General features: G+C 49.2%; 2 protein-coding genes and 1 long non-coding RNA gene across 4 annotated transcripts in view; all 3 read left to right on the forward strand.

The window, feature by feature from the left end:
- Nucleotides 1-2,121, forward strand: part of UBR4 (ubiquitin protein ligase E3 component n-recognin 4) — an 82,208-nt gene extending 80,087 nt beyond the window's left edge. For both annotated transcript variants that reach the window (XM_062013092.1, XM_062013093.1), the window contains exons 105-106: nucleotides 518-680; nucleotides 1,708-2,121. In XM_062013092.1, the coding sequence (XP_061869076.1) occupies nucleotides 518-680; nucleotides 1,708-1,772 (228 nt within the window). In that variant the 3' untranslated portion in view covers nucleotides 1,773-2,121. The remainder of the gene's footprint in view (nucleotides 1-517; nucleotides 681-1,707) is intronic.
- Nucleotides 2,122-11,569: 9,448 nt separating this feature from the next.
- LOC133627469 (uncharacterized) lies at nucleotides 11,570-13,973 on the forward strand. The gene is made up of 4 exons (XR_009820232.1): nucleotides 11,570-11,709; nucleotides 12,196-12,448; nucleotides 12,710-13,137; nucleotides 13,763-13,973. It is a non-coding gene; the product is annotated as an uncharacterized LOC133627469 (long non-coding RNA).
- A 2,063-nt stretch (nucleotides 13,974-16,036) lies between these two features.
- Nucleotides 16,037-24,360, forward strand: part of IFFO2 (intermediate filament family orphan 2) — a 38,342-nt gene continuing 30,018 nt past the window's right edge. The window contains exon 1 of the mRNA XM_062012959.1: nucleotides 16,037-16,653. Coding sequence (XP_061868943.1) covers nucleotides 16,037-16,653 — 617 coding nt within the window. The remainder of the gene's footprint in view (nucleotides 16,654-24,360) is intronic.

A 24,360-nucleotide genomic window follows, 5' to 3' on the forward strand; every position in this document is an offset into this window, starting at 1 on the left:
TCAGCCTTCTGACCAGAACAACTTCTGTGCATTTGAAATAGAAGGCAGGGTTTGAAACTCCTTTTTCCAAGGTCCCTGTAAACATGAGACTTCACCTTCTGTGAGCAGAGAGGCTGCAAGAGGCTGCAAGCTGCCTGTGCTTCCTGAACCCCTTGCAAGGAAGGGCTGGGAGATGTTTCCAGTTTGCAGCACTCCTCCTATATTGTCTATTTGCTTATTCTTTGCTCATGGTTCACTAACACAAGAATATTCAGAGCTGCACCAGGAAAACAGTTGGGCAAGGAAGGAGGTGGAAGCACCCACCAGAAAGTAGCCTGTAACTTCCAGAGAGGGTTAAAGAATGAGGGTGAGAAAATGCCTGTGACCTGTACAAACATTGAAGTCACACATGAGGTGACTTGTTCACAAGAGGCAGGAGATGCAAGTCCAAGAGCAACAGGCAAAGGCATCAGGATTTTCAGTTGTTCTTCTAAATAGTTATTTGTTGGACTGATTTGGTCTTGTTTTCCCCTCACAGAAGGTGCCTACCAGTAACACGGAGGGAGGCTGGTCCTGCTCTCTTGCTGAATTCATACGACACAACGACATGCCAATACACGAAGCTGCAGACAAGGCCCTGAAAACCTTCCAGGAGGAGTTCATGCCAGTTGAAACATTTTCTGAGTTTCTGGATGTGGCTGGTAAGTGTTTGCTTTCCCTTTTATAGGCTCTTATGCAACTCCTGACTGCTGTGTGCTCCAGACAGCAGCATTCCTGACACTGCTGTACGAGAAGAGGAGACCTCAGCACTCCAACTGCTGCCTAAAGCTCATTCACAGACAGCTGGGAGACAGACTTGAGCATCCCAAGACGGGAAAATGCCTCTCACCTGAAATATATATACTTATAGAATTGTAGAATCATTTCAGTTGGAAAAGCCCTGGGAGTCCCAGCCCTCCCCTCACCCTGCCCAGCCCAGCACTGACCCACAGCCCTCAGCACCTCAGCTCCACGCCTTTGGGATCCCTCCAGGGCTGGGCACTGCCCCAGCTCCCTGGGCAGCCTGGCACAGGGGCTCACACCCCTCTCAGGGAAACAGTTCTGCCTCAGCTCCAACCTCAACCTCCCCTGGGCCAACTGCAGCCCATTGCCCCTTGTCCTGTCATTCATGGCTGGGGAGCAGAGCCCGACCCCCAGCTCCCTGCAGCCTCCTGTCAGGGAGTGTCAGAGAGTGCTGCTGGCTGCCCTCAGCCTCCTCTTCTCCAGGCTCAACACCTCCAGGGCCCTCACACAACTTAAGGTGTTTTTGAGCTGATACAGATGTGACTGTGTAATTGAGGCAGCAGCTCAGTGCAGAGAGGGTTCCTGCTGTAGGGGTTTTGGTATCCCCAGGAGTCAGGACATGCTGAACATTAACGTGCAGAGAAGCTGCTCTTAATTCTGTCACAAGTTCATTGTGCCCCAGGCCAGTCCCTCCCAGTGCTGCTGGGAGCTGCTGGGCAGCCAGGCAGAGGGTCCCTGTAGCAGCTCTGTTGGATTCCATGTACACACTCTGGTCCCTCTGTGTGTGCATCCAGTGAGGGTTTAATCTTCATCTTATCCATACTTAAAATAACATTGCAGCTGTCATTATTAACTTAGACATGCCCTAGCACAAATCCCTCATGTGGGCAGGAGAAACTGCTGCGTGGATCTGATTATTCTCTATTGTCTTCTTTTTGTTTGAAGGACTCTTATCAGAAATCAATGATCCCGACAGCTTTCTCAAGGATCTGTTGAACTCCATCCCCTGAGCCACCAGCACAGAGAAGCATTGTGCAGAGACTACACTAGCTTGCCTTCCATCCCTTTGTGTTGCTCCTTGTGCAGTCTGTCCCTTCCCTGAGGAGTGCTGCAGTTTTTGGGGGGATTTGTTTTGGTTTTGTTGGTTTGGTTTTTTTATTTCCTACCATTTTTCTTCTTGGAGTGATTCTTTTTTTTTGGAATTTAGATTTGTTTTATCTTGTATTTCAGTGCTTCTGTCTGTAAAGCCTTGTGTATTCAAGCTGGTTGAAAGAACTTGTACAGAGAGGAATCCAAACCAGTAAATCTTAATGCTTTAGTGTGCACCTCTGGAGTTAAATAAATCGAACAAATGGGTAAGCTGGGTTTGACTAGTACTTTGAACCATGCAGGAGCCTAAATGCCAAGTTCTTTCCCATCTTTTCTTTCAGAGCTCCTTCTCTCAGGGCTCAGAGCTGCTGCTTTTTCCAGCCCATAGTCTGGACAAGGAGACACAGAAAACAAAAGGCTCGTAGCGAGCAAGGAAGCAAAAGTGACAGTGTCTTTCCTGATTGCACATGCAGAGCAGGTTTCCCCTTGTGGGACATGAGCCTTAGAGACTCGTGGGCTGCAAGGACGGTGTTTCCTTCCAGCCCTGCTTCAGCTGGGGTGAGGGCTGCTGTCCCAGCAAAGCCCTCCTTGTGCTGCCCTCCCCCAGGCATGTTGCATAGCACCGTGGCTTTCCTGACTCCTCTCCCCAAGGCTGTACTCGGAGCACGTGTCGTTGCCTCTGGTTGTGGAGCACTGAGGGGTGAGGTTACTTCTCAGAGGGATGCTGCTCACAGGGGCTTCTTTTCTGTCCTTGGTAAAACGTTTCAGCTTCAGCAAAATGCATGGGAAATAGACACTGCACACTTGTGAAGCGCTCTGGATCGCTTGCCTTTCGGTGTGCATGCCCTGACCTGAAGCCAAGGCCCTGCTTTGATTACAGCCTTGCCTTTTCTCACCCACTCGTGCATGCTGGTAACTTCCCTTCACCTCCAGTTCTGTCCTGTAACCCAGCTTGACACGTGGTGAAGCTGGAATCTAATAAAGCTTTCCCTGGCTTCCTCGTCTCTGTTTGAACTTGAATTTCCGCAATCCTAACACAGCCCCATCCCATCAACAACCATTAGTTCAGAGGCTGGGTAACTCAGCAGCCTGTTTGATGCCCTTTGTTGGCACTGAGCACACATCTCCATTTGGCAATTACCAGTGAGTGAAGGCACAGGGTTTTTTCTTCTCTCTTCTGTGGGTGCTTATGTCACTCCTGGCAGTCAGGTTTGGTTCTGGGGAGGAGTACTGAAGGAGAAGTTTGGGTTAGTGTCTTGCAAGGGACTGGAGGATGTGGCAGTGAGTTGCTTTGGCAGCTGAATAAATGGCTCTTGTATGAGGTGGGGGGCTGATGTGTGGAGCTGGTTCCTCTTTAGTCCAGTGATGTTACACTTCACCTGCCTTTTAACCACATAAAAACATACCTTGATTGAAAAGCCCTGTAAAGTCAAACCTAACAGCCTTCTCAGCCAAGCAGCTGTAACATCCCTGTGAGTGGCTGCACAAGCACTGGTGTGCAGGAGCTTGGACAACACTCAGAGCCTGTTTGGAGTAAATGCCCTTTCAGGTTGGTGTGGTTCCTAAAAGCAGCAGTGAACAGGCAACAAGGAACCAGGTTTTTATGACTGTGAGTCTAACACTTCCAGCAATAGGGAGAATTCAAGTGCAGGACTGAGGCCTCCCTGTGTTTGTGTACAACAGACTGGTTGAGCTCCAGATAAGAACAATCCATGTGGTTTGGAAAGCTGGGGGCAGGAGGGGAAGACTAGGCTGCCTTGCTACCTGCTGATTGTCTTTTTCAGAGACAAATACATCTTTTCCCCTTCAGCCTCAGCGTGCCAGGCAGTCCCTCAGCTTCTGCTTCCCAGCTGTTGCCTCACTGGCACCAGGAAGGATGTCACACGTCCCATTGTGCAGCTTTACCTCACCAGGTAACCTCAGCGTCGCTCCAGGTTTTGCTGATGCAGATGTTGGTGTAGCTCTGTTGGTGCAGGCACAAGCCTTTTGCAAGAACAGCCTCTGCTGTTGCAGGGAATGAAAAGGTTTATGCCAGTAAAGTAGTTATTTTTCTACCCATGCAGATCCTTAAACTTAGCCAGGAGCAGAACACCATCCCCATTCATTCCCTTGTGGTGTTACAGCTGTGAGGAAGCAGAATCAGGAGGGCATGAGCTGTGTCCTGAAACACAGTTGCAATAAACTACTCAGAGCTATTCTAGAGGGTTTTGCAAAGATCCAGAGATGTATTTTGGAATATAAAAGGGGTGTATCAAGTGCCTCCCTGCCTGGAGCACAAGAGAGCTGTGATTTATGGGGAAGGCACGTTTGAAAAGAAGGTGGAAACAGCACGACGGTGCTTCTGTGGAGCAGAATAGCTCTGGAGGGACTAAAGACTGACAATAACAACCCCAGAAGACCTAGAGAGGGATAAGAACAAAAGAAAAGTGTTTTGGAAAGTTTCAGCTGACGCAGGCCACACACAGAGGCCCAAACATTGGCAGTAGTGCACAAAGGCTGCAGAATGCCCCACGGGCCAGGGCTGGGGAAGGCAGCAGGGACTTCTGAGGGAAATGTGTCGCTTTAATTAGAAGCAAGAGAGGAGCAAGACTGAGGGGAAATGCCTCAAAATGGGTGGAACAACTCAAACTGATGAACCAAAGCACTGGCTGAACAATAGTCAAACCCCTCTTGGAAAAAATACACAAGTAGTTTATTTGCAGAAGACAGTTTTTTGGAGAAAAAGCCCTTTGTGCTGCAGGAGAGGCAGCGTGACCTCGGGGACTGCTTTGAACCTCACTTCATGGGCAAGAGCTTCCTTGAGCTGAGCTGATGCTTTTTGCTGTGGCTGCTCACTCTGGGTCAAACTCTGGTGATTGTGTGTATTAATTAATCTTGGGAACGACACCTCCCAGGGTGTACAAAGCCCCTGCCCTGGCTGAATCCATTTGTTGCTGCTGCCACGGCTCGTGTCTGGCATCCCCCAAACCCAGCAGGCAGGTGCTCCCTGAACAAAGCCTCCTGGGGCTGGTTCTGGAAACATGGGAGAAGCCCTTGACCCTTCCCCTGTGTATTTAATGATGGTTTCCTTTGTCCTGCTGCCTCCTTCCTTCATAATTCCCTTTCTGGAGCCAGGCAGGTGCCCTTGGGGAAGCTTTGTGTGGTTGGGTGCTCTTGGTGACAGCTGTCCCACCGGGATGGGAATCCTTCCTCCCACTCTGCCCTGCTCTTCACACCTCCCACTGCCTCCATAGCCAAGTTTCTCTCTTGTCTTGTGTTTGGAATCTCCCAGTTGCCTGAAAGCACTTTCAAACAAGCAGTGGCTTAGAGCTGCTGAGCATAAACACCCCGTGAGCTGCAGCATTTTGATGCCATAAAAGATTCCCTGGACTTTTTCCGATGCAGGAAAAGTCATTTATCTCCCTGGAGATGTCTGGAGGGTTTGTTTTACTGGCAGGGGAAGGACACGTGGATCACCTTCATTCAGCAGGACTGTGGTTGGAGCCTCAACAGTTACATGGGTGCACAGGGCTGCAGTCTCCAAATGGAGGAGTTGGAAGCAAGAAGTCTCTTTTCCATTAGCAAAGCTCCCCAAAAGCTTTGGACAAGGAGTGCACACTGTACCAAAGGCTACAAAGTATTAAACAGCAAAAAACCACCTTTTCATACAAAACCATTACCAGTTTCTGCCATGGGAATTGCATTTCATGCTGAGGTGTTGCTCAAGGAGCCAACAGGCACAAAGAGACGTCAGCCCCGTGCCACGGAGTCCCATGGAAACAGCTCCTACAGCCACGTTTGCACTTACCCTGACACAAAAGTCAGTGTCGTGTCTGAAACAGGATTTGCTGGGTTTGTTTTACCAAAGTGCTTCTTGAAGTGCCCAAACCACTGTTTCTGGGAAGCATAGAGGCTTCTCTCTATGCTGGGCAGCTAATTCCCAGTGAAAGACCCCCAGTTTGCACACCTGAAGAGCACAAGGGAGGGCTGAAGTGTTCCTGCTGCTGGAACACCGTTGGCTGAATTTCAGTCCCCCCTCATCAGCTCGTGGCTCTGCAAACTTCACCTCTCATCACCCTCTTGGCATTACAAGCTCCTGCAAGATTCCCTTCAGCCTTGCCTTTTGGGCCAGCCCTGTGTTCACTTTGAGGCTTAATCCTTTACTGACTTATGCCCTATCAAGCTTGTGGGCTTGATCAGCCATCCTCCAAGCAGGTGAGTGACATAAATGACTACAAAAAGCCCCAAACCCAGGTTCCTTTCAATACACAAGTGAAACCAGGTACGTTTTAGCTGCCCCGGAGCGTGGCCACCCTGCCAGCCCAAGGAGCAACATCCCCAGTGCATCTCAGACCTCCCACAGTTCCTGGGAGCTTATTTAGAAGCCACCCCTTGGGTGTCATTTCTGCTCCCTGTCCAACTCCACATCAGAAAATCAAGATTGGCCTTGATTTCTTTGCTGCACATGGCTGGGGTGCAGCCAGGCCACGTTATCACCCCAAGCAGGGATGATTCACAACTCAGGCATACAGAATCGAGGGCACTGGGAAAAACAAGCTGTGCAGCTTGCAAGGACAGCTGAAACAGATGCTCAGGAGAACAAAATCACTGGAAGGATGTCCCACCCTAGTACAGGAATAGTACAGCCACAACTGCCTGGACCTCCAGGAACAGTTAATCTCGTGCTGGTTTCCAATACCATAATCAAAGCCCTCTTTGCAGATGATTTTGGCAGGATTGATTCTGCTCCTTCCCATTACTGCTCAGCTCAAGGAGGAACTGTCAGCTGTATCCTTTTTATCAACACCTTGGAGATTGGCAGAGGTACCTCTCCCCCTCCCAAAGGGAAATACATTGCTAGGAAGAGATGCTTTTTGGTTCAACTGAAAATGATATAAATAACACATGGAGGGGAAGCCCTTGTGCTGTGTTTTAACCCAGACCTGAGGCAGGTTAGGGGCCCTGGGCACCATCTCCCACAAAAGGCAGCATCCCCAGAGACCAGGCTGGGGAACTTTCAGGCCTCTGAGGTGTGGAAGCAGCTCTGGCTGCTGCCTCTTGAAAGATTTTCTTCATAGTGCTTATTAAGCCTTTATTAGAGCAGGATAATCCCCTGCTCGGTGCTATTCCCTGCATCCAGGCTCTGTCACTGCAGGTCCTGGAGTTAAAATCTCTCTCCAAACCTCTCCTGCCCCACAATGATTTTTTCCCTTCTACCCAAATTGCCACAGACTGGGGAGGGATCAGACATGTTCCCCATTGCATAATGCATGCAGCTGGATGTCACAGAGCAGTCCTACCCCTTCCTACACCACCCAGGGAGCATCAAGCACCTCACAATGGACTTCCCACCCAAAAAATGCAAGGGCTTCTCTCTGGAAACGTGCCACCACCACCCTGACACTCCTTGGCCTGACTCAGCCTGCCCCCTTGTAAAATACAAACCACTTTCAGGTGAATCATAGCCTGAGCTATGGGTGAACTCCAGCCAAACTTGGTGCATCCCTTCAGCAGGTCCTCGGTGACCTGAAAATATCCAGGGGAGGGCTCAGAAATGGAGGAGAAATGGTTTTGATATAGAGAACCCAGGTCTGCTTTTGGGGCCACTGTGATTTATCCTGAGCTGCTCCACATTGATTTTCTTTTGCATTAGTTTTATGGCACTTGAGAAAGCACAGTAACACCCCCCTGCAGCCTTGCTCCACTGGGGAAGGTGTAGGATAGAGAAAAAGACAAATATTAAGCAGAAATTGCAAAAATTGAGCAGTTTGTGGGTTAAGTTCAGCTTTAGTAGCTGAACTGGGCTTTTAAAATAAATATCAAGGCCATCACATTTGATCTTGGGTTGGGTCCAGCACCTTTTGCACCTTCCCCTGCCATGGGGAAGCAGCCAGGGGCTGGAGGAGGTGTGAGAGGAATAAAGGAGATGCTCTAATCTGGGGAAGGAGGTGCAGGGCAGGGCAGCCAGGGCTACCCACTGATTAATGGGCTGTTGGGCTCGAATTGTTTAGCTGTAGACATCTTTATTATGATAACCCAAATAATTACTGTTATTAATAATAATCCAGCTTAGCTTTTGTTCTTTCCCAAGCGTTGTGGCAACAGGACCTCAGTAACCCTCAGCACATGCCCCTGGGGTAAGTAAGTGCTGTCCTCACCCTGAGATGGGGAAATTGGGTTGGGAAAAGGCTTGGGATGCTGCTGCAAAGGCTGAGATCCTCTGAGGCTTGAACACAAATTACAGCCCTGGGTAGCAATGAAAGCCCAAACCAGTGCCCCAGGGCAGCACGTGTCCCTGGCTGATTGAAATCTCCTTTTCACCCTAATGGCTCTTGGTGATGATGGGTTGGGTTTGTGTCTCTGGTTATCTGTTGTTGTGGTCTCTCTGATAACCTGACACACCAGTATCTGTTAAGGGTGAAATGCAGAGTCTTGCACCTGGGGAGGAACAAGCCCATGAGCAGCACAGGCTGGGGTGACCTGCTGGAGAGCAGCTCCAGGAGAGAGACCTGGCAGTGCTGGGGGAGAACAAACTCAACATGAGCAGCAACGTGGCCTCGTGGGCAAGGGGCCAGTGGCAGCCTGGGGGCAGCAAGGAGAGTGTGGGCAGCAGGGCCAGGGAGGTTGTGCTGCCCCTCTGCTCTGCCCTGCTGAGGCCTCAGCTGGAGTCCTGTGGCCAGTGCTGGGCTCCCCAGCTGCAGAGAGACAGGGAACTGCTGCAGAGAGGCCAGTGCAGGGCCAGCAAGATGCTGAGGGGCTGCAACATGTGTGTGAGGAGGAAAGGCTGCAGCCCTGGGGCTGTTCAGCCTGAAGAAGAGAAGCCTGAGGGGAGACCTTACCAACACTTGTGTTTATCTGTGTGTCAGGACACCCCACAAGCCATTCTTTGGGTGTTTAATCCCTACAGCTTCTCCCAGGTCATTGTTTTTCCAAATGATCCTATTTAATGAACAAGTATGAAGGTGCTGTAACCCAGTGCCATCCTCTAATTATTCCTAATATTTGATGACAACAAACTAATTCCCAAATGATGAGATGAGCCATTAAAGGCACATCTCCCAACTGCCAGGTCATTCTTATTTCTCTTCCCTTGGTCAGTATTTTGCCTCTTGTAAGCAGTTTTGATACAAGGAGCTGGGTGACTGTTTGTTGGCACAGTGGGAAGGTATTTAGCAGCCAATAGGCCACGTGGGCTGGGAATCATTGCAAAGTGGGTGTCTTGCTGTCAAGGTGCTCCACCCTTGGACCTCTCCCTCAGAAACACCCCAGGACATTAGGAAATCTAAGAGGGGAGCTGTTCTGACAGCTTGGGCTCCTTGACTCACTCTGCTGACACCAAGCTTCCTTTCATTCCTTTGTGTTCAGGATGAGATGCACAGAGCTGGAGTGGTCCAGGGCTCCCCATCACCACCTCCCTCCAGCTTTTCCTGATCCTTGCAAAGCACATCAGGCTGAAAATCCCACAGTACAAGGAATGCAAATCCTCAGCTAATGGCTTTTGGAAGAGACAGATGTAGGTAGGGAGCTAAAAATCTATCCCAATTCAACTTAACCCTCTTCTGTGCTCTGAGCCTTGAACGCTGGTCAGCCCTGGGCAGGTTACAGTGTGGGAACAGCAAGGAAGAACTAATCTTTTCCCAAAAGATGTTTTGAAAACTTGCCCGTGGAAATGAATCAGGGTCTACCTGCAAAGCTTAGCACTGCCTGGATTGCAACAACAGCTGAACGATGCAGCGTGCTGCAATTATCCTCAACGAGCTGCCAAAGCAATGGACTGAGCCTGAAACACCCCTGAAGGGCCTGTGCTTGCTCGTTGATGCAGAGTTGCTGCTCTACTCACTACTGATGCAAATATTTGGTTACTAAGGAAGCAATGAATGTTGCCACAGTCTCCAAGGAAATAGCACAGCGTGTCTCAACCACTGTGGATGCCTGGCAGTCCCTCTCAGCATCTTTACCTCTTTGCTGCATCCCTACCTCCTGAGTTCACCACCTTTTGTTTTTTGGGCCAGACCTGATGCAGAAGTTTTTGTTGCCAAAATATTTACACCATCTCCATAGAGAATATCATCTCCAGCCCAGGTGAGAGGGGATGGGGATTGTGCCGAAGCCAACCAGCCTGAGTCCATCCTTTGCATCACCAGTTCTCTGCTGGGGACAAATGTAGCTCTTCAGCTGTGCATGAGCACCACCTCTCTTTGTGACTGAAGTCTGTTTTGTGGTACTGCTGCACCTAAATCCCTCAAATGTGGCAACATTAGATTTTTACCTCAAAAAAAAAAGCAGCTGGAGCAAAGGAATAGACCTGCAACAGGAGAAGGTGCTGGAGTTAAGCAGCATCACCTATTTCACGTGAGCTAACAGAACAGGTAGAAAATAGATGGGGGAAAATGCCACTGTTGGAGGAGGAGAAACCTCCTTTGAAGGCAGTAAAGGATCACAGAATCCCAGAATGGTGAGGTTGAAAGGGCCCTGCAGAGCTCATCCAGCACAACCCCCTGCTAAAGCAGGTTCCCCTGGCTCAGGGGGCACAGGAACGTGTCCAGGTGGGTTTGGAAAGCTCCTGAGAAGGAGCCTCCACACCCTCCCTGGGCAGCCTGGGCCAGGGCTCCCTCACCTCATCATCAAACAAGTTTTTTACTGTGTTTAACTTTTGTGTTCCAGCTTATGTCCATCATCCTTTGTCTTGTCACTGGGCACCACAGAAAACCAGTGTCACCCCATCTTCCTGACACCCACCCTCTAGGTACTGGTAAGTGTTAACGAGATCTCTCCTTAGGCTTCTCTTCTCCAGGCTGAACAGCCCCAGGGCCCACAGCCTTTCCTCATAAGGAAGATGCTCCAGTCCTCTCAGCATCTTGGTAGCCCTGCACTGGCCTCTCTCCAGCAGTTCCCTGTCTCTCCTGAGCTGAGGAGCCCAGAACCGGACACAGGACTCCAAATGAACAAAGCAGAAGGGGAGGAGAGTCTGCTTCAACCTGCTGCCCACACTCTTCTTAATACACCCTGTATTAAAGAACCGGTGGGGAGGAAAAAGTGCTGGTTTTGTAACTGCTGATGTAACTCATTCCTCTCCCATTATTGATAGCAGCCAACTTGCCAGATATTTTTTTGTTTCCACAGCATGACGTGCTGAGTGTTGCCCTTCCCCATGTGATCCAAAGGCTTCCCTTATACGGCTGCGAAGGAGAGCCCTGGTGACTAACCCTGGCCCTCTCCACCAGCGACACCTCTGTGTACCGGGAGCCTTAGGTGGGGTCTGAGTCACCAGAGGAGTCACTGGGGCAGCCGGTGTGTTCTTGCCCATTTCCCACATGCCTGTTGCAGGGCAAGGGTGGGCAGGGATGGTTTTTTGCTCTGATTTCTCAAGAAATAACCCCAATGGTGGTGCAGCCACAGGAGTGCAAGGAAAAGTGCTGGCTAGAGTCATTGCTGGCCAAAAATGCAGTCAGGATGTGGTAAGGGTTGTTGCAGCTGCTAATGCCATGACCTTGCTGATGCTCATGTACCATCACATTGGTCTGGGTTGAAACCCATCTATTTTGGGGGAGGCACTGTTAAAATTGCTGCTGAATTCAGCAGCCTGGTTTGCCCTTATTCAGGCAAGCAGCAAACTGCAGTGCATGGGTAAGAGCCTCAGGGAGGGACACTAATCCCTGTTTAACACTGGAGCTCGCTGGTTGTTGGCAGCTTCTGAAAAAAAGATTCCTCTTGTTACTGCAGAGTCCAGCGTGAATGAACCACCCTTGTTCACCACTGAGGTCAGTAAAGAGCAGGCTCAGGTGGTTGCTGCAGCCCAAAAGAACAGGAACAGATAGGAAGAGCCTGGAGAAGGGAAGGCTGAGAGGGGCCTTATCAATGCTGATAAATACCTAAATGGTGAGTATTGAGAGGATGGGACCAGTCTTTTTTCTGTGGTGCCCAGTGACAGGACAAGGGGTAATGCACACAAGCTGGAACACAAGCAGTTCCAATGGCACAGGAGGAGAAAGTCCTTTGGTGCTGAGGTGAGGGAGCCCTGGCCCAGGCTGCCCAGGGAGGGTGTGGAGGCTCCTTCTCAGGAGGTTTCCAAACCCACCTGGACACATTCCTGTGCCCCCCAAGCAAGGGGAACCTGCTTTAGCAGGGGGTTGGGCTGGATGAGCTCTGCAGGACCCTTCCAACCCCAACCACTCAGGGACTCTGTGAAGGGGAATGAGAGAGGGATGCTGAGATCACCAAGGGCTTTGGTGGAGATGCTGCTTTGCCATGATGTTGGAAAGTTGGAGCTGAGGAGGAATCCCCTCTGATTTGACAGTTCAGCGGCTGGACAGGGGCATTTTATGGTTGTTAAACCAAAGGGGTTTTGCTTGTTTTATTCTACAGGGGAATCAAACACACATCAGCCCTGGGGAGTGTCACCTGTTTGCTGTAACTTCACACAGCACATTTTTTGCGGGAGAGACTGACAAGTTTGGTTTAGTTTGGATGAAAAATGGTTGTTTTGAAAGAAGATAGATGCAAGGAAACAACATTCTGCAAGTGCCAGACTAACAAAGCTCCAATGTATAACCAAACCCAGGGGAAGGAATATTTAACACACCTAAGCAGATGTAGCAGACCTGAAACAGCTGCCAAGGTTTGTGAGCAAAGCAAAGGTAAAAATGAGTGTAAAAATAAAATCCAAGGGTCTAAATTCCTCAGCCCCTACTCCAGCCTGAGTCTGGGTAAAGCAACTGCGAGCCAAAATAAACCCTGCACATTATTCTTAGCATCACTGGGGGTGGTCACTGTTATTTAATTGCCAGATAGTTTCTATGCTCAGAAATAGCCTCATTTCCCATCCCTTTTCCTCCCTGTCCAAATAGGAAAGGGCTAATCAGTGCTTCATTCTTTCTAGCTGCAACTGGCAAGCAGAGGGGAGCTTTCCCACAGCAGGAATCAGAGGAATCCCTCCAGGAATGTGCGTCCCCCTCCTCTCCCCGTGCCATCCCTGGCTGCTCCACGTGCTGTCAGCAGCAGCTCAGCTCCGCGGCTGCGTGAGCCCTCGCGGAAGAGGGATTTCCATTTACTCCGAGCATAAGCCCTAATTAATTGTTGCGATTAATTCAGGATGATTCACTTTCAGGGGCTGGGATGAAACCGTAGGCCGGCAGCAGAGGAGCAGGATGCTGCTGGTGAGCGTGTGCATCCCTGGGATGAGCCAAAGCCAATTAGGAAAAAAGACTCATCGATTTAACGACCTTTGGATTAGGCTCCAGTGAATCGCCCTCACCGCCGTGGCAGTGGGTGCTGCGCGCTCACGATACACATCGTCTCCCCAGGCAGGTACAAAAGCATTAATTAACTGGTCTCTTTATCATTTCCTCAGATGTTTTCCTGCTTCCTTAAGGGAAAAAGAAATAAAACATCTCGTGTTGTTCAACAGGATTTTCCCAACCATCGACCACGAGGTTTCTGTCTGGGTTCTGAAATCACACAGCTCTTTCCAGCCAGGATGCCTTGTGCCTTAAAAAAATGGCAAATAACCCACATGTGGGAGAAACCTGCTCTTGTGGCCTCTGCCCCTAATATAATCACCTTATTATTGGCAGTTTTAGTCTGTTCTTGCACGTTGGAAGTATTGCTGTGAATCTGTGGAGGAGTACATGCCATGCAAACACCTCCTGCAGTTTCTCTCTTGTTTTTAATCTCTTCAATTGCATTTTTTTTCTCTTTAAATACAGCTCTGTTTGGTGCATCCACAGGACCCAACATCAGTAATTACAGCCGTGCCCCAATGCTCCAAACCATCCCAGTGTTTTCCCATCACCTCAGCAATGAACACAGGCTACATAAACCACAGCTAAACTGCTTCAGTGTTCAGGGAGAGATAATCTTTTGGGGTGTTTCTTTGAGTCACCCTTTTAACAAAGCACCTCCACCCAGGACATTTATACTTCTGTTTTTCCAGGTGGTGCCAGGAAAACATGGGCTTGTAACACATGAACAAAGCATTTGGAAGAGCCTTTGGTTGCAGTGCTGAGGGCAGCTCACAGGTGCTGATGGAGTTCCCATAAGTGGATGCTGTTGCCTGTGTAGTTTAATACAAATATCACCCATTTACTTGAATATAAATATCACCTGGCAAAGCTTTGGTGTTTTGTTTCAAAAGCAGTCTGAGTAAAGAGCACTACTACAGCTTTACACTGTTACTGAGGGTTTTCTGTGTACTTCACTTTCTCACTGCGCATCATTCCAACCCATGGCCGTGCAAGGGAGTAATCACATAATTCAATTAAACAATATCCTTTGATTGCTGCGTGGCTCAGAGGCCTGGGAGCAGCACTTGGGAGATGCTTATTAAATAACTTAATTATTATAATATCAATGTTATTTCCCACTTTAGGCGGGACTCTACATTCGGGTAACAAAATTTGCCCCTTATAATTTGATGTTATCCATTTAGGTGGTTTCCCTGAGAGCTGGAAGCAGAGCGAGGCTTTCCTCCTTTATTTGATGTTAGACAGTTGATCTGGGGGCATGTGGAGGGGTTATGAAGGTGGTTGGATCCGGGCACCCACCAAAAATCACCACACATCCCCCCCTCAGTGAGGCCTCCTATGGTGTGTGGCTGAGGGATATGGCTGTGGGGATGCATGGCTGTGAGGGGGGCACGGCTGTGGGGAAGGGTGTGGGGCTGTGAGGGGACAGGGCTGTGGGGAAGCATGTGGGGCTGTGAGGGGACAGGGCTGTGGGGAAGCATGCAGGGCTATCAGGGCATAGTTATGGAGAAGCGTGAGGGGCTATGAGGGGGCACGGCTGTGGGGAACTGTGCGTGGCTGTGAGGGGACAGGGCTGTGGGGAACCGTGCGTGGCTGTGAGGGGACAGGGCTGTGCGGAAACGTGCGTGGAAGTGAGAGGACACGACTGTGGGGAAACATCTGGCTATGAGGGCACAGGGCTGTGGGGAAGGGTGCATGAGAGCGCGGCTGTGGGGAAATGTGTGGGGCTATGAGGCCACAGGGCTGTGGGGAAGGGTGCGTGGCTGTAAGGACACAGGGCTGTGGGGAAGGGTGTGTGAGAGCACGGCTGTGGGGAAACGTGTGGGGCTATGAGGGGACAGGGCTGTGGGGAAGGGTGCATGGCTGTGAGGGAACAGGGATGTGGGGAAGGGTGTGGGGCTGTGAGGGGACAGGGTTGTGGGGAGGATGCCTGGCTGTGAGAGGACAGGGCTGTGGGAAGCATGCCTGGCTGTGAGGGGACAGGGCTGTGGAAAGGGTGCATGGCTGTGAGGGAACAGGGATGTGGGGAAGGGTGTGGGGCTGTGAGGGGACAGGGCTGTGGGGAGGATGCCTGGCTGTGAGGAGACAGGGCTGCGGGAAGGATGCCTGGCTGTGAGGGGACAGGGCTGTGGGGAAGGATGCCTGGCTGTGAGGGGACAGGGCTGTGGGGAAGGATGCCTGGCTGTGAGGGGACAGGGCTGTGGGGGGACAGGGCTGTGGGAAGGATGCCTGGCTGTGGGAAGCATGCCTGGCTGTGAGGGGACAGGGCTGTGAGGTGACAGGGCTGTGGGAAGCATGCCTGGCTGTGGGGAAGCACGCCTGGCTGTGAGGGGACAGGGCTGTGAGGGGACAGGGCTGTGGGAAGCATGCCTGGCTGTGAGGGGACAGGGCTGTGAGGGGACAGGGCTGTGGGAAGCATGCCTGGCTGTGAGTGGACAGGGCTGTGAGAAGGATGCGTGGCTGTGAAGGGACAGGGCTGTGGGGAAGCATGCCTGGCTGTGAGGGCACAGGGCTGTGGGAAGCATGCCTGGCTGTGAAGGGACAGGGCTGTGGGGAAGGGTGTGGGGCTGTGAGGGGACAGGGCTGTGAGGGGACAGGGCTGTGGGGAAACGTGCGTGTCCGCGGGCGGGGCGGGGCCTGCGGCAGCGCGTCCCTCAGCCGCTGCGCCGGGGCCGCGGTGAGGCGGAGCCGGGCCTGCCCCGCCCCGGCGGCCGCTCAGTGCCCGGGCCGGCGGCAGCCGCAGCGGCGTGTGCAGGAGGCGGCGGCGGCACCGGTGCCCGTGTTTCCCCCTCCTCCCCCTTCCCTCCCCTCGCCCCTCAGCGCCCGCCCCGGCCGCCCTTACCGGCCCGCGCGCTCCGCCGCGGTCACTCCGCCTCAGCCGCGGGGCCGTTCGCGCAGCGCTTCCGGCCGCAGTCCCCCTCCCCCGCCTCCCGCACCTGAGGGGCTGCGGCGCCGGCCGGCCGATGAACTCGTTGCTCTTCGGGGAAATGGCCCGCGCCTTCTCCCCCGGCGCGGCGGCCGCCTCCTGCCCGCTGGGCCCCGGCGGCGGTGGCGGCCCCGGGAGCCCGGCGGCGGCCGGGGGTCCGCCGGTAACGGCGGCGCTTCGGAACGACCTGGGTTCCAACATTCACCTGCTGAAGGGGCTGAACGTGCGGTTCCGCTGCTTCCTGGCCAAGGTCCATGAGCTGGAGCGGCGGAACCGGCTGCTGGAGAAGCAGCTGGCGGCCCAGCAGAGCGAGCGCGACCGCCGCCTGCGCTACAAGACCTTCTCCCGCGACCAGGCCGTGCAGACCGACTCCGGGAGCCTCCCGCTGCTGCCGCCGCCGGGTCCCGGCCACGGGCTGGCCGCGGCTGCCTTGGCCTCGCCGCTGCACTACAGCCGTTTGCCGGGTACCATCTGGAGCTACACCCAGGTGCGGCGTACCGGAGGCGGCGGCTTAGAGACGGTGCAGGGGCCCGGCGTCTCCTGGGTCCATCCGGACGGCGTCGGGGTGCAGATCGACACCATCACCCCCGAGATCCGCGCCCTCTACAACGTGCTGGCCAAAGTCAAGCGGGAGCGGGATGAGTACAAGAGAAAGTGAGCGGCGGGGGAGGGCGACGGGAGCCTGCGGGGATGGGGAGGGGAGGGATGCGGGTCGCCTGGTCCTGCAGTGCGGGGAAACGAGAGTCCTTTGGGCGAGGACAGAGCCATGGGGACAGGCCTTTCCCCACCCCAGGGCTCCGTCACTCCCGGGATGCTCCCATGGGTTTAGGGCAAGCTCTGCATCAGGGAGGGAGGGGGTTGCACCTCAGCTTGTGGTCCAGAAAATTGTAGGGCCCTTCTCTGGGAGGCTGGAGAGGTTTGATCTTAAAAGGAGCATTGTCAACATTGTCAACTTGACTTGAAAAATATAATTTACATTATTTAAAACATGCTTTTTGGAGAAGGGAAATAATCTGTTATTAATATTGCATTGCATAGTTACTCCTAAATTTAGCTTGCCTTCATTTTCTGGACTAACCACTCTAGTAGTCGATTTAGTGTGCCAGGTCTCTGAAATTAGCTCAGTGCTGCAATATTTGGGTTGCAAATACTGCAGGGGAAGGTTTGCATTCCAAAACATTCTTCTGAATTAGTCAAAACAAAAAAAAAACCCCTAATGATAGCTTGTGTAAACTCTGGTCATCTGGAGGCATCTCTTAGCCAGCTGGGAAGCCCTGGGTTTTAAAGGGTGTTCTTTCCCCTTGGTGATGGATAGTGTTCCCTTTGGTTTGCTGTATTATCCTGCCCAGTGTATTTGTGGCAGAGATGGAGGCCAGAGGAGGGAAAAAAAAAGGTAGCTGTGATTCTGCAGGGAGATTCCTGCATTGTCTGATGAGCTGCCTGTCCGTTAGGGCTGCTGTGGACACTCCCGTTTGGTCATCTTTAGGCTTAAAATGCATTTCCTCCTTTCCCAGCCTTGTCTTTTTTTTCTGCAGAACAATTTTAATCCTTTCTTAGGGGTTTTTTTTTGGAGGCAGACAGTGTTTCTCTGCTTAGTGGCCTGTGAAGCGTAGCTGAATTTCTTCTGTCCAGGGTAACAGGACTGCAGTGTGCTCCCTGCATACCTCATCAGCTTTTGTAACATACCTTGTGAATTAACTCTGTTTAGAGAGGTTTTTCTAGACAGGCATTTGTGTTCAAGTAGTCATTTCTGGCCTGTTTAACTAAAGTACTGTTTTCTTTGAGGGCATCTTCTTAAAGATTGTCTTGCTTGCTCTGTACTTCATGGCTGGAGCACCTACTGAACGTGGATGGAAAAAGAAGCTGGCTTCTCTTTCTTTTCTCAGTCCAGAATAGTGGCTGCCATCGTGGCATGGGGTTGTTTGTGTTTTTGTGGTTGGCACCAAGGAGATGGGAGCAGTGATGCTTTAGGGGAAGTTGCACTTGGTGGTGGCTTGGTTAAGGAAGATATGTGTTGTGTGTGGCTTACGTTGCCCAAAGCTGAGGATACTTCTTTTTAATGAGTATGTGATTTATTTTTTCATGCTGGGGGAACAGAAGGCTTTGAGAGCTGCCTGAGTTTGATTGTTATGTTCTGCTTTCACTTGCCTGTGTACAGCTAATCTTCACACCAGAGTCTGTAGTGAGGTGTGACTGCCTGCATACTCCTGGGGATTGGGTAAACCAAAGAAATTTGATGGAGCCAAGGATCCTTGGGCATCCTCTCTGTAGGCAATCACCAACTTAATATCTCACCACCCTTTCTGCTCTTGAAACAGGTTTTTCTCCTGATGCTTGCAAATAAAAACAAACACACATCAACATGTATCACACTTGTATATCTGCAGCTTGTCCTTTATGGCACGTTCCTTACTGTGGAATTAGAATGATTATTCCTCTCCTCTGTGACCTTCAGTCATCTGGTGGACATCACACATGAAGCTCTTTTGGGGTAGATTGGCTTTTTCATGTGTGGCCTTGAGTGTGCTTTTGTGTGCTTGTGGAGCAACACTGTGCTGGTTTTAATTCTCGCAGAGGACATTAGTCAGTTTGAGTTCATTACCATCAACTAATGGGGTGTTGCAGTGTTTGTCAGCAAGCCTGTAAAGATTAGTAGCAATGTTTTCTTGTTTGTTTTTGCAGGGAAGGTACTCTCTGTCATGGCATGTTTGTGTGTATGTTTGTGTACATAAATACTCACTTTGGGTTTACCTTATCTTGATGTAAAACTTTGATAGAGTTTCATGTAGGGAAAGGAGCTCCAAGTGGAAAATAAGCCTCATGCCCATCTCCTGATGGTGCTGTTGAGGCCTGCAGAAAGTTCAGCACGTGCACAAGTTTCTAACTCAAGACTTATGATCCTCCTGCAGAGGTGTTTGCCAACAGAGTGAGGGGCAGCCCCTTCCCTGAGCAGGTGGGTGGGCTTTGGAAATGGTATGATCCAGACTGCAGGTACCTTTGTGTTGGCAACACCATGTGTTTGTAAGGTGTACCAGAGTGGATTTCATATGCTGTTGTTGTTTCACACCAAGAAAAATCATTATATTGCTTGACCTATTTGAAGCCACTGGGCTTTGTAATCTGGCTTAGAAACTGCAGACTTCAGATGCAAGAAGGTACAAGCAGATAGTGATGTGTTACATTTATGCCCTAAAACAATGGAGGCTTTTTCTCCTTTCCAGGCTGACCACTTGATTAAGGAAGGTCACAGCTACCAAATGTTTCTTATTTGAAATACTGAGCTAACTAGGAAAACAGCAGGCAGATAGCAAGAGACTGCATCTGGAATATTGTGAGTGGTTCTGGGCCCCTCAGTTCAAGAAGGACAGGGAGCTGCTGGAGAGCCTAAGAGGAACAGAAGACATTCCAAAGAAAAACTTCTTCCCTCTTCAGATTAGGGAGCCCTGGCAGGGGCTGCCCAGATGGGCTGTGGAGTCTCCTTCTCTGGAGACATTCAAACCCACCTGGACGAGCTCCTGTGTGACCTACTCTAGGTGCTCCTGTTCTGGCAGAGAGGTTGGGACTGGATGAGCTTTCCAGGTCCCTTCCAACCCTTAAGACTCCTTGATTCTGTGAAGTCAGTGAATACTGCTCAAGTGAATACCTAGTTCCAAAGACACAGAGCTCATATGTGGTGTGTCTGTTGTTGATGACACAAACTCATTGATGTCATACCTGGGAATCAAAAAATGCAACAGTGCAATTCAGAGGTGCCATAATCCTTTCTGTTTACTTTCTTTTAAAGGTACTTTTACCTTAAAAAGTAATAGTGGAAGATCATCTAAGATGCTCTTTCCAATGAAATTCTGCCTGTGGGGATTACCAAAAGCTTCATTTTAGGAAAATATTCTCATCTTCTTTGTTCATTCACCTAATTGATTTTTTGAGGCATCCTAACACAAAAAATCAAGTTCTGAGGTCTAAAAGGTATTAGGGTGCAGAGCCAGTAGAGCACCCAGACCATATTTTACTCACATTTTTGTTTGTATCTGAAGTACAAAAGAGAAAATGTTTCCCTGAAGGAGCCCAGCAGATAATTCAGATTAAAATTGTGCTGCTTTTATTTTCTCTCAGGTGATGTTATTTTACAGAAATGGTGTGCATATTTCAGTCTTCTTCTAATTAACATGTTGTCTTAATCTTATGGTATTTTTTGGTAATGGTCATGATTTTACACTGTGGATTATGACTTCACAGAATCTCAGGATTTTAGCTATGGGAATTAGAAATTGGAGGAGCCTTACAGGAAAAATGAATGTAAAATTCACTTTCTTTTGTGTGTTGTAGTTTTTGTTTCTCTGTGCTAGTTTTTAGAAGAGCTTTTGGCCACAGATCTGATTCCATATCCCTTGTAACTTTTTTTCTGTGCTACCTTTTTAACAAGAGAAGACAAAATTGCCCACTTTCTTGTCAGCCAAGCTAACTCAATAAAAATAGTTTCAGAGACAGTTGTCTGAAAATGGAGGTGTCTGCTTTGCCTCCTTTAAGGTGAGATTAAACAGTTTTGGGGTTTGAAATGACCAGTGTTTGAATTTTGGACCTGTCCTTCCCTCTGTGGGTAACCTGCCTCTTGGAGGGGGATAAACAGGTTTAACTGCAGGCATGGGATGGTGCTGCTGCCTTGCGAGGGACTTGGGGTTACCGTGATCTGCTTTTTAAAGAGGGCTTGGGGCTGTTAAGCCAGCATGGACCCTCATCATGGAACTGCCTGATCCTCGTATGTTCATGCTCTGAGGTCCTTCCTTCAGGTTCCAGGCAGCTGAGCTGAATGGGGCCTCAGTCTCAAATGAAAGATGATGCCCCATATTTCCTCTGTTGAGCGTGCACTCAGGTATTGAAATCTACTCTGTCGTGGGAAAGGGGGAAACAAATGTGCTTTTTCTCCCCCCAAATAGTCAAGTTACTTTGCCAAACAAAATGCTGAAGATCTGTCTTCTGGCTGAGGCAGGAGCTCAAAATGGGTGCACAGGGAGTATGTCAGGCAGCGATGCAGAGGGACAGTGCAGAGATCTAGTGAGTGGCCACTCCTCCAGGCGAGCTGTCTCACCTTTTGGCTTCCAGGCTTGCACAGAGATCTCCCCTGAAGATCTAAACACATCGCTGTGTGTTACGACAGCCAAAATATTGCTGTGTGTGGCCAGCTGAGTCTGCTGACTTGAGGAAAACCTTCTGCAGTCATTCCCTGTTCTCTTTTTTTTCTTTTTAGCTGCAACAAGGCTGCTGAGCTGTCTGTGGAGAGCTTTAGTCTGAACACTTGAATAGATTTGTATATTATGGTTTCAAAATTGCTCTTAATTGGTGCAGATATTGAGCCTGCCAGATGTTAGTCGTCTCTACCAGCAGAGACTTAACTGTTACTAAGGGTTGAACTGGAAAGAATTGTTTTACCTCAGGATGGTATTTCATTTGGAAGATTAATAAAGTCCACTTGAAAAAGAGATTACCTTTAAATTTGCTGCAGCTGGAAAGGACAAAGATTATCATTGTCAGAAGCAACGTGTGTCAAAACTAGCTGGCTCTTGTTTTTTTTGAAAGAAGGGAACTTAATAAAAGTGTGCTTAAGATAAACCCTGGAGGAATGTCTGAAAACTTTTCAAGCTAAAACATCAGTGGTAACAAGATGCAAATGTTACTCATAGACCCAATAAAAAAACAAATAATTTTTTGATCCCTACAGAAGAATGTCAGCAGCCTGCTAGACTTCTGTCCACGCTTCAATTGGTTACAGAGCTGGGAATAATGCAGGCTCTGTGTAAAGCCATCTAGATATATATTTAATTCTGGTATTTCTGTTTTCCTTTTTATGTTTCAATGTGGCTTTTCACTCCAACTCGATGTCCCTTGCTGCTTCTCAAGCAGCCCCGGTGTTCAAGGTTTTTTGGCTACTCCTTACAAGATATGAAGTCTGATGTTAAATGCTCTCTCTGGTGAAACCTGAGACTGTGTGTTGAAAAGGCTTTTTTTCCCCCCTCCTTGCACTGAGAGGACCTAAGTTTTCTTTTGTGAAGAACGGATAAAATTGCCTAATGTGAGGAAACTTGGCTGCAGAACAGAAATATACATCCCTTATAATTGTTGGTTGGAAAGCTGCACTGCTTGGAAAGCTTGGTGAGCACCAGAAGACTAATGTTTGTTTGGGTGTCAGGGATTTTTGTTTAAATGATGTCATCTCTGCTTCTAAAATACTGCTGCAAAGACACGTGTTTACAATATATGTGAATATCTGCAGCACTCTAACTCTGATTTATTTGGTTTTTTTTCCCGTGGTGTAGCCAGAAACTGGGACTTGTGGGGTTGTTGTAATGTAGGAGAAGTTTTGGAGGGAGGGGAGGATGCTTCCCTTTGATCTTGCTGTCTACCACTGCTCCACAGTGGGATTGGGGCTATACTTAATTAATATTTAAGCAGATAAATCTCTGTGTGTGCCTTGCTTAAGCTTTCTTCTAATAGGAGCAAACTAAAGTATGTTGTGACTGATTTGAAATAGCTGTCTTGGCTGTGCAAGTTAGTTATTTATTCTGAACTTTATCTTTGGCTATTAACTCTGAATTCTAATTAAAGTAATGAATTCACAGATGAACCAGATTGCATGTGGTGGAGAGAAAAATCACCACGTCGTGTTGTGGTGAGAGTTTCGGAGAAACTCTGGTTGGGATCTGTGCTGTATTCTTCAAAGAACAGCTTCCTCTGTTGCAAGAGAACCACAGGACTTTCAGTGTGTATCTCGAATTTACCTTTTGGTTCCTCCCATGGCTCACAGTGGGAAGCTTTGGACTTTTTGAAGCCAGGAAAGCAGACTTTGAGAGCACAGTGTAAGTGTTGGAGTAAATCTGGGAGCACATCTCCCCCCCTCAAAATACCTTTGATCTTAAACCCAAATAATATCTGGAGACCCTTGCAAGTTGGGGCTGAGGTAAAAACAAACACAGAAACAAGTTATTTCGAGCTCTTCATCACCTGTAATCGCAGGCTTTTGTTGCAGTAATGCAGTTTGAGTGCTGGGCTTGTAGCTAAAGAAAGCACTGAGCCCACGTTTTGCTCAGCAGCTGCTTTTTTGTGGTGAAGGTTTTGTGGTAATGCTCTGCCAGGTCTTATGTTGGCTTCCTGCATGTTCTTTTCTGTGACTAAATTTGGGATTTTTTTTTCAGTTTGCTAGAAATACTCACGGGATGTTCTTTATGGTTCAAGTCTCCATCTTAACGTTTAAGACCAACCTTTTTGTTTGTACAAGAAATTAAGAGATTTCTTCCAGATTGGCCTTTTAAATGAAGTTTAAAAACTCAGCAGTATGTATCAATATGCTGTTTAGGTTAACTGAAGCTCTTCTGCAGCCTTGTGACCTCACTGGATTAAAAATTATCTCGTTTCCAGAACCAATAAGTAATAAATGGGACAAGCTTTTGCTTAGTAAACAAGGCACAAGAAAATCATAGTGCCCAGCTGTGCTTTTAAACCAGTTTTCAAACCTTTTTCTGTTCTGCCCCACCATACAGCTGGCTTCTGTAGGCTATTTTCTGTGTTTTACTGTCTTGTATGGATTCTCTGCATCTGTTTTCACATGCTGGTGTTACCCTATTTCTCAAGTTTTGATGCATGTACCTCTCATTTTTGTATCTGAAGTGAGGGAAGTTGCCTCTGCTTTATTATGTGTTTAGTACAGGAGGCAAAAATAAGTTCTTTGTAGCATGGCAATAGCTTGGACACACTGCTAGCTGATTGAATTTCAAATGTCTTGTAGAAATGCCTTGGTTTGGGGTTAGAGAGGAACGAGTGTAGTGACCTAGGGATGCCCATGCCTGTTGATGAAAGAAGAGTCATTTAGGAGGGTGGGATTTGGTTTTGAGGCCAAAGAAGTAAGTCATGGGTATGGTGTTTCGTAACCCCTAGTCTAAAAACAGTTCTTATCAGATCTTTGTTTCAAATTAGACTTGACAGAAGCTGAGGTGGTGTAGCAGTGCCTGCTGATGTGTTACCTGGATTGCACAGGTCCTGATAGGCTTCAGCAAAAATGTCAGACTTAGTCTGACACTGTTGCAGAAATTGGCAACTTGGAGGCATCTACTTTCTCCACAACTGGATTAACAAAGTGCTTAGTTTCAAAAGCCTTTTACAAATGAAATGAGTTGCATTTGTTTTTAAGAAAACCCACCTCCTTAAAATGTGTGGGAATCTTTCTCTTGTGTTTTATTCACCGTGAGTGGTGTTGAGCCATGTACAAAAAAAATGACATCAACCCTGCCTCTGGATCGACTTCAATAACAAGAGCATCAAGAGAGCTCAGAGAGAATGCTGCTCTGTGCCCATTAATGATGCATCCTCCTT

Source organism: Colius striatus, chromosome 21 (genome assembly GCF_028858725.1).
Source record: "Colius striatus isolate bColStr4 chromosome 21, bColStr4.1.hap1, whole genome shotgun sequence".
In the NCBI taxonomy this organism is placed as follows: domain Eukaryota; kingdom Metazoa; phylum Chordata; class Aves; order Coliiformes; family Coliidae; genus Colius; species Colius striatus.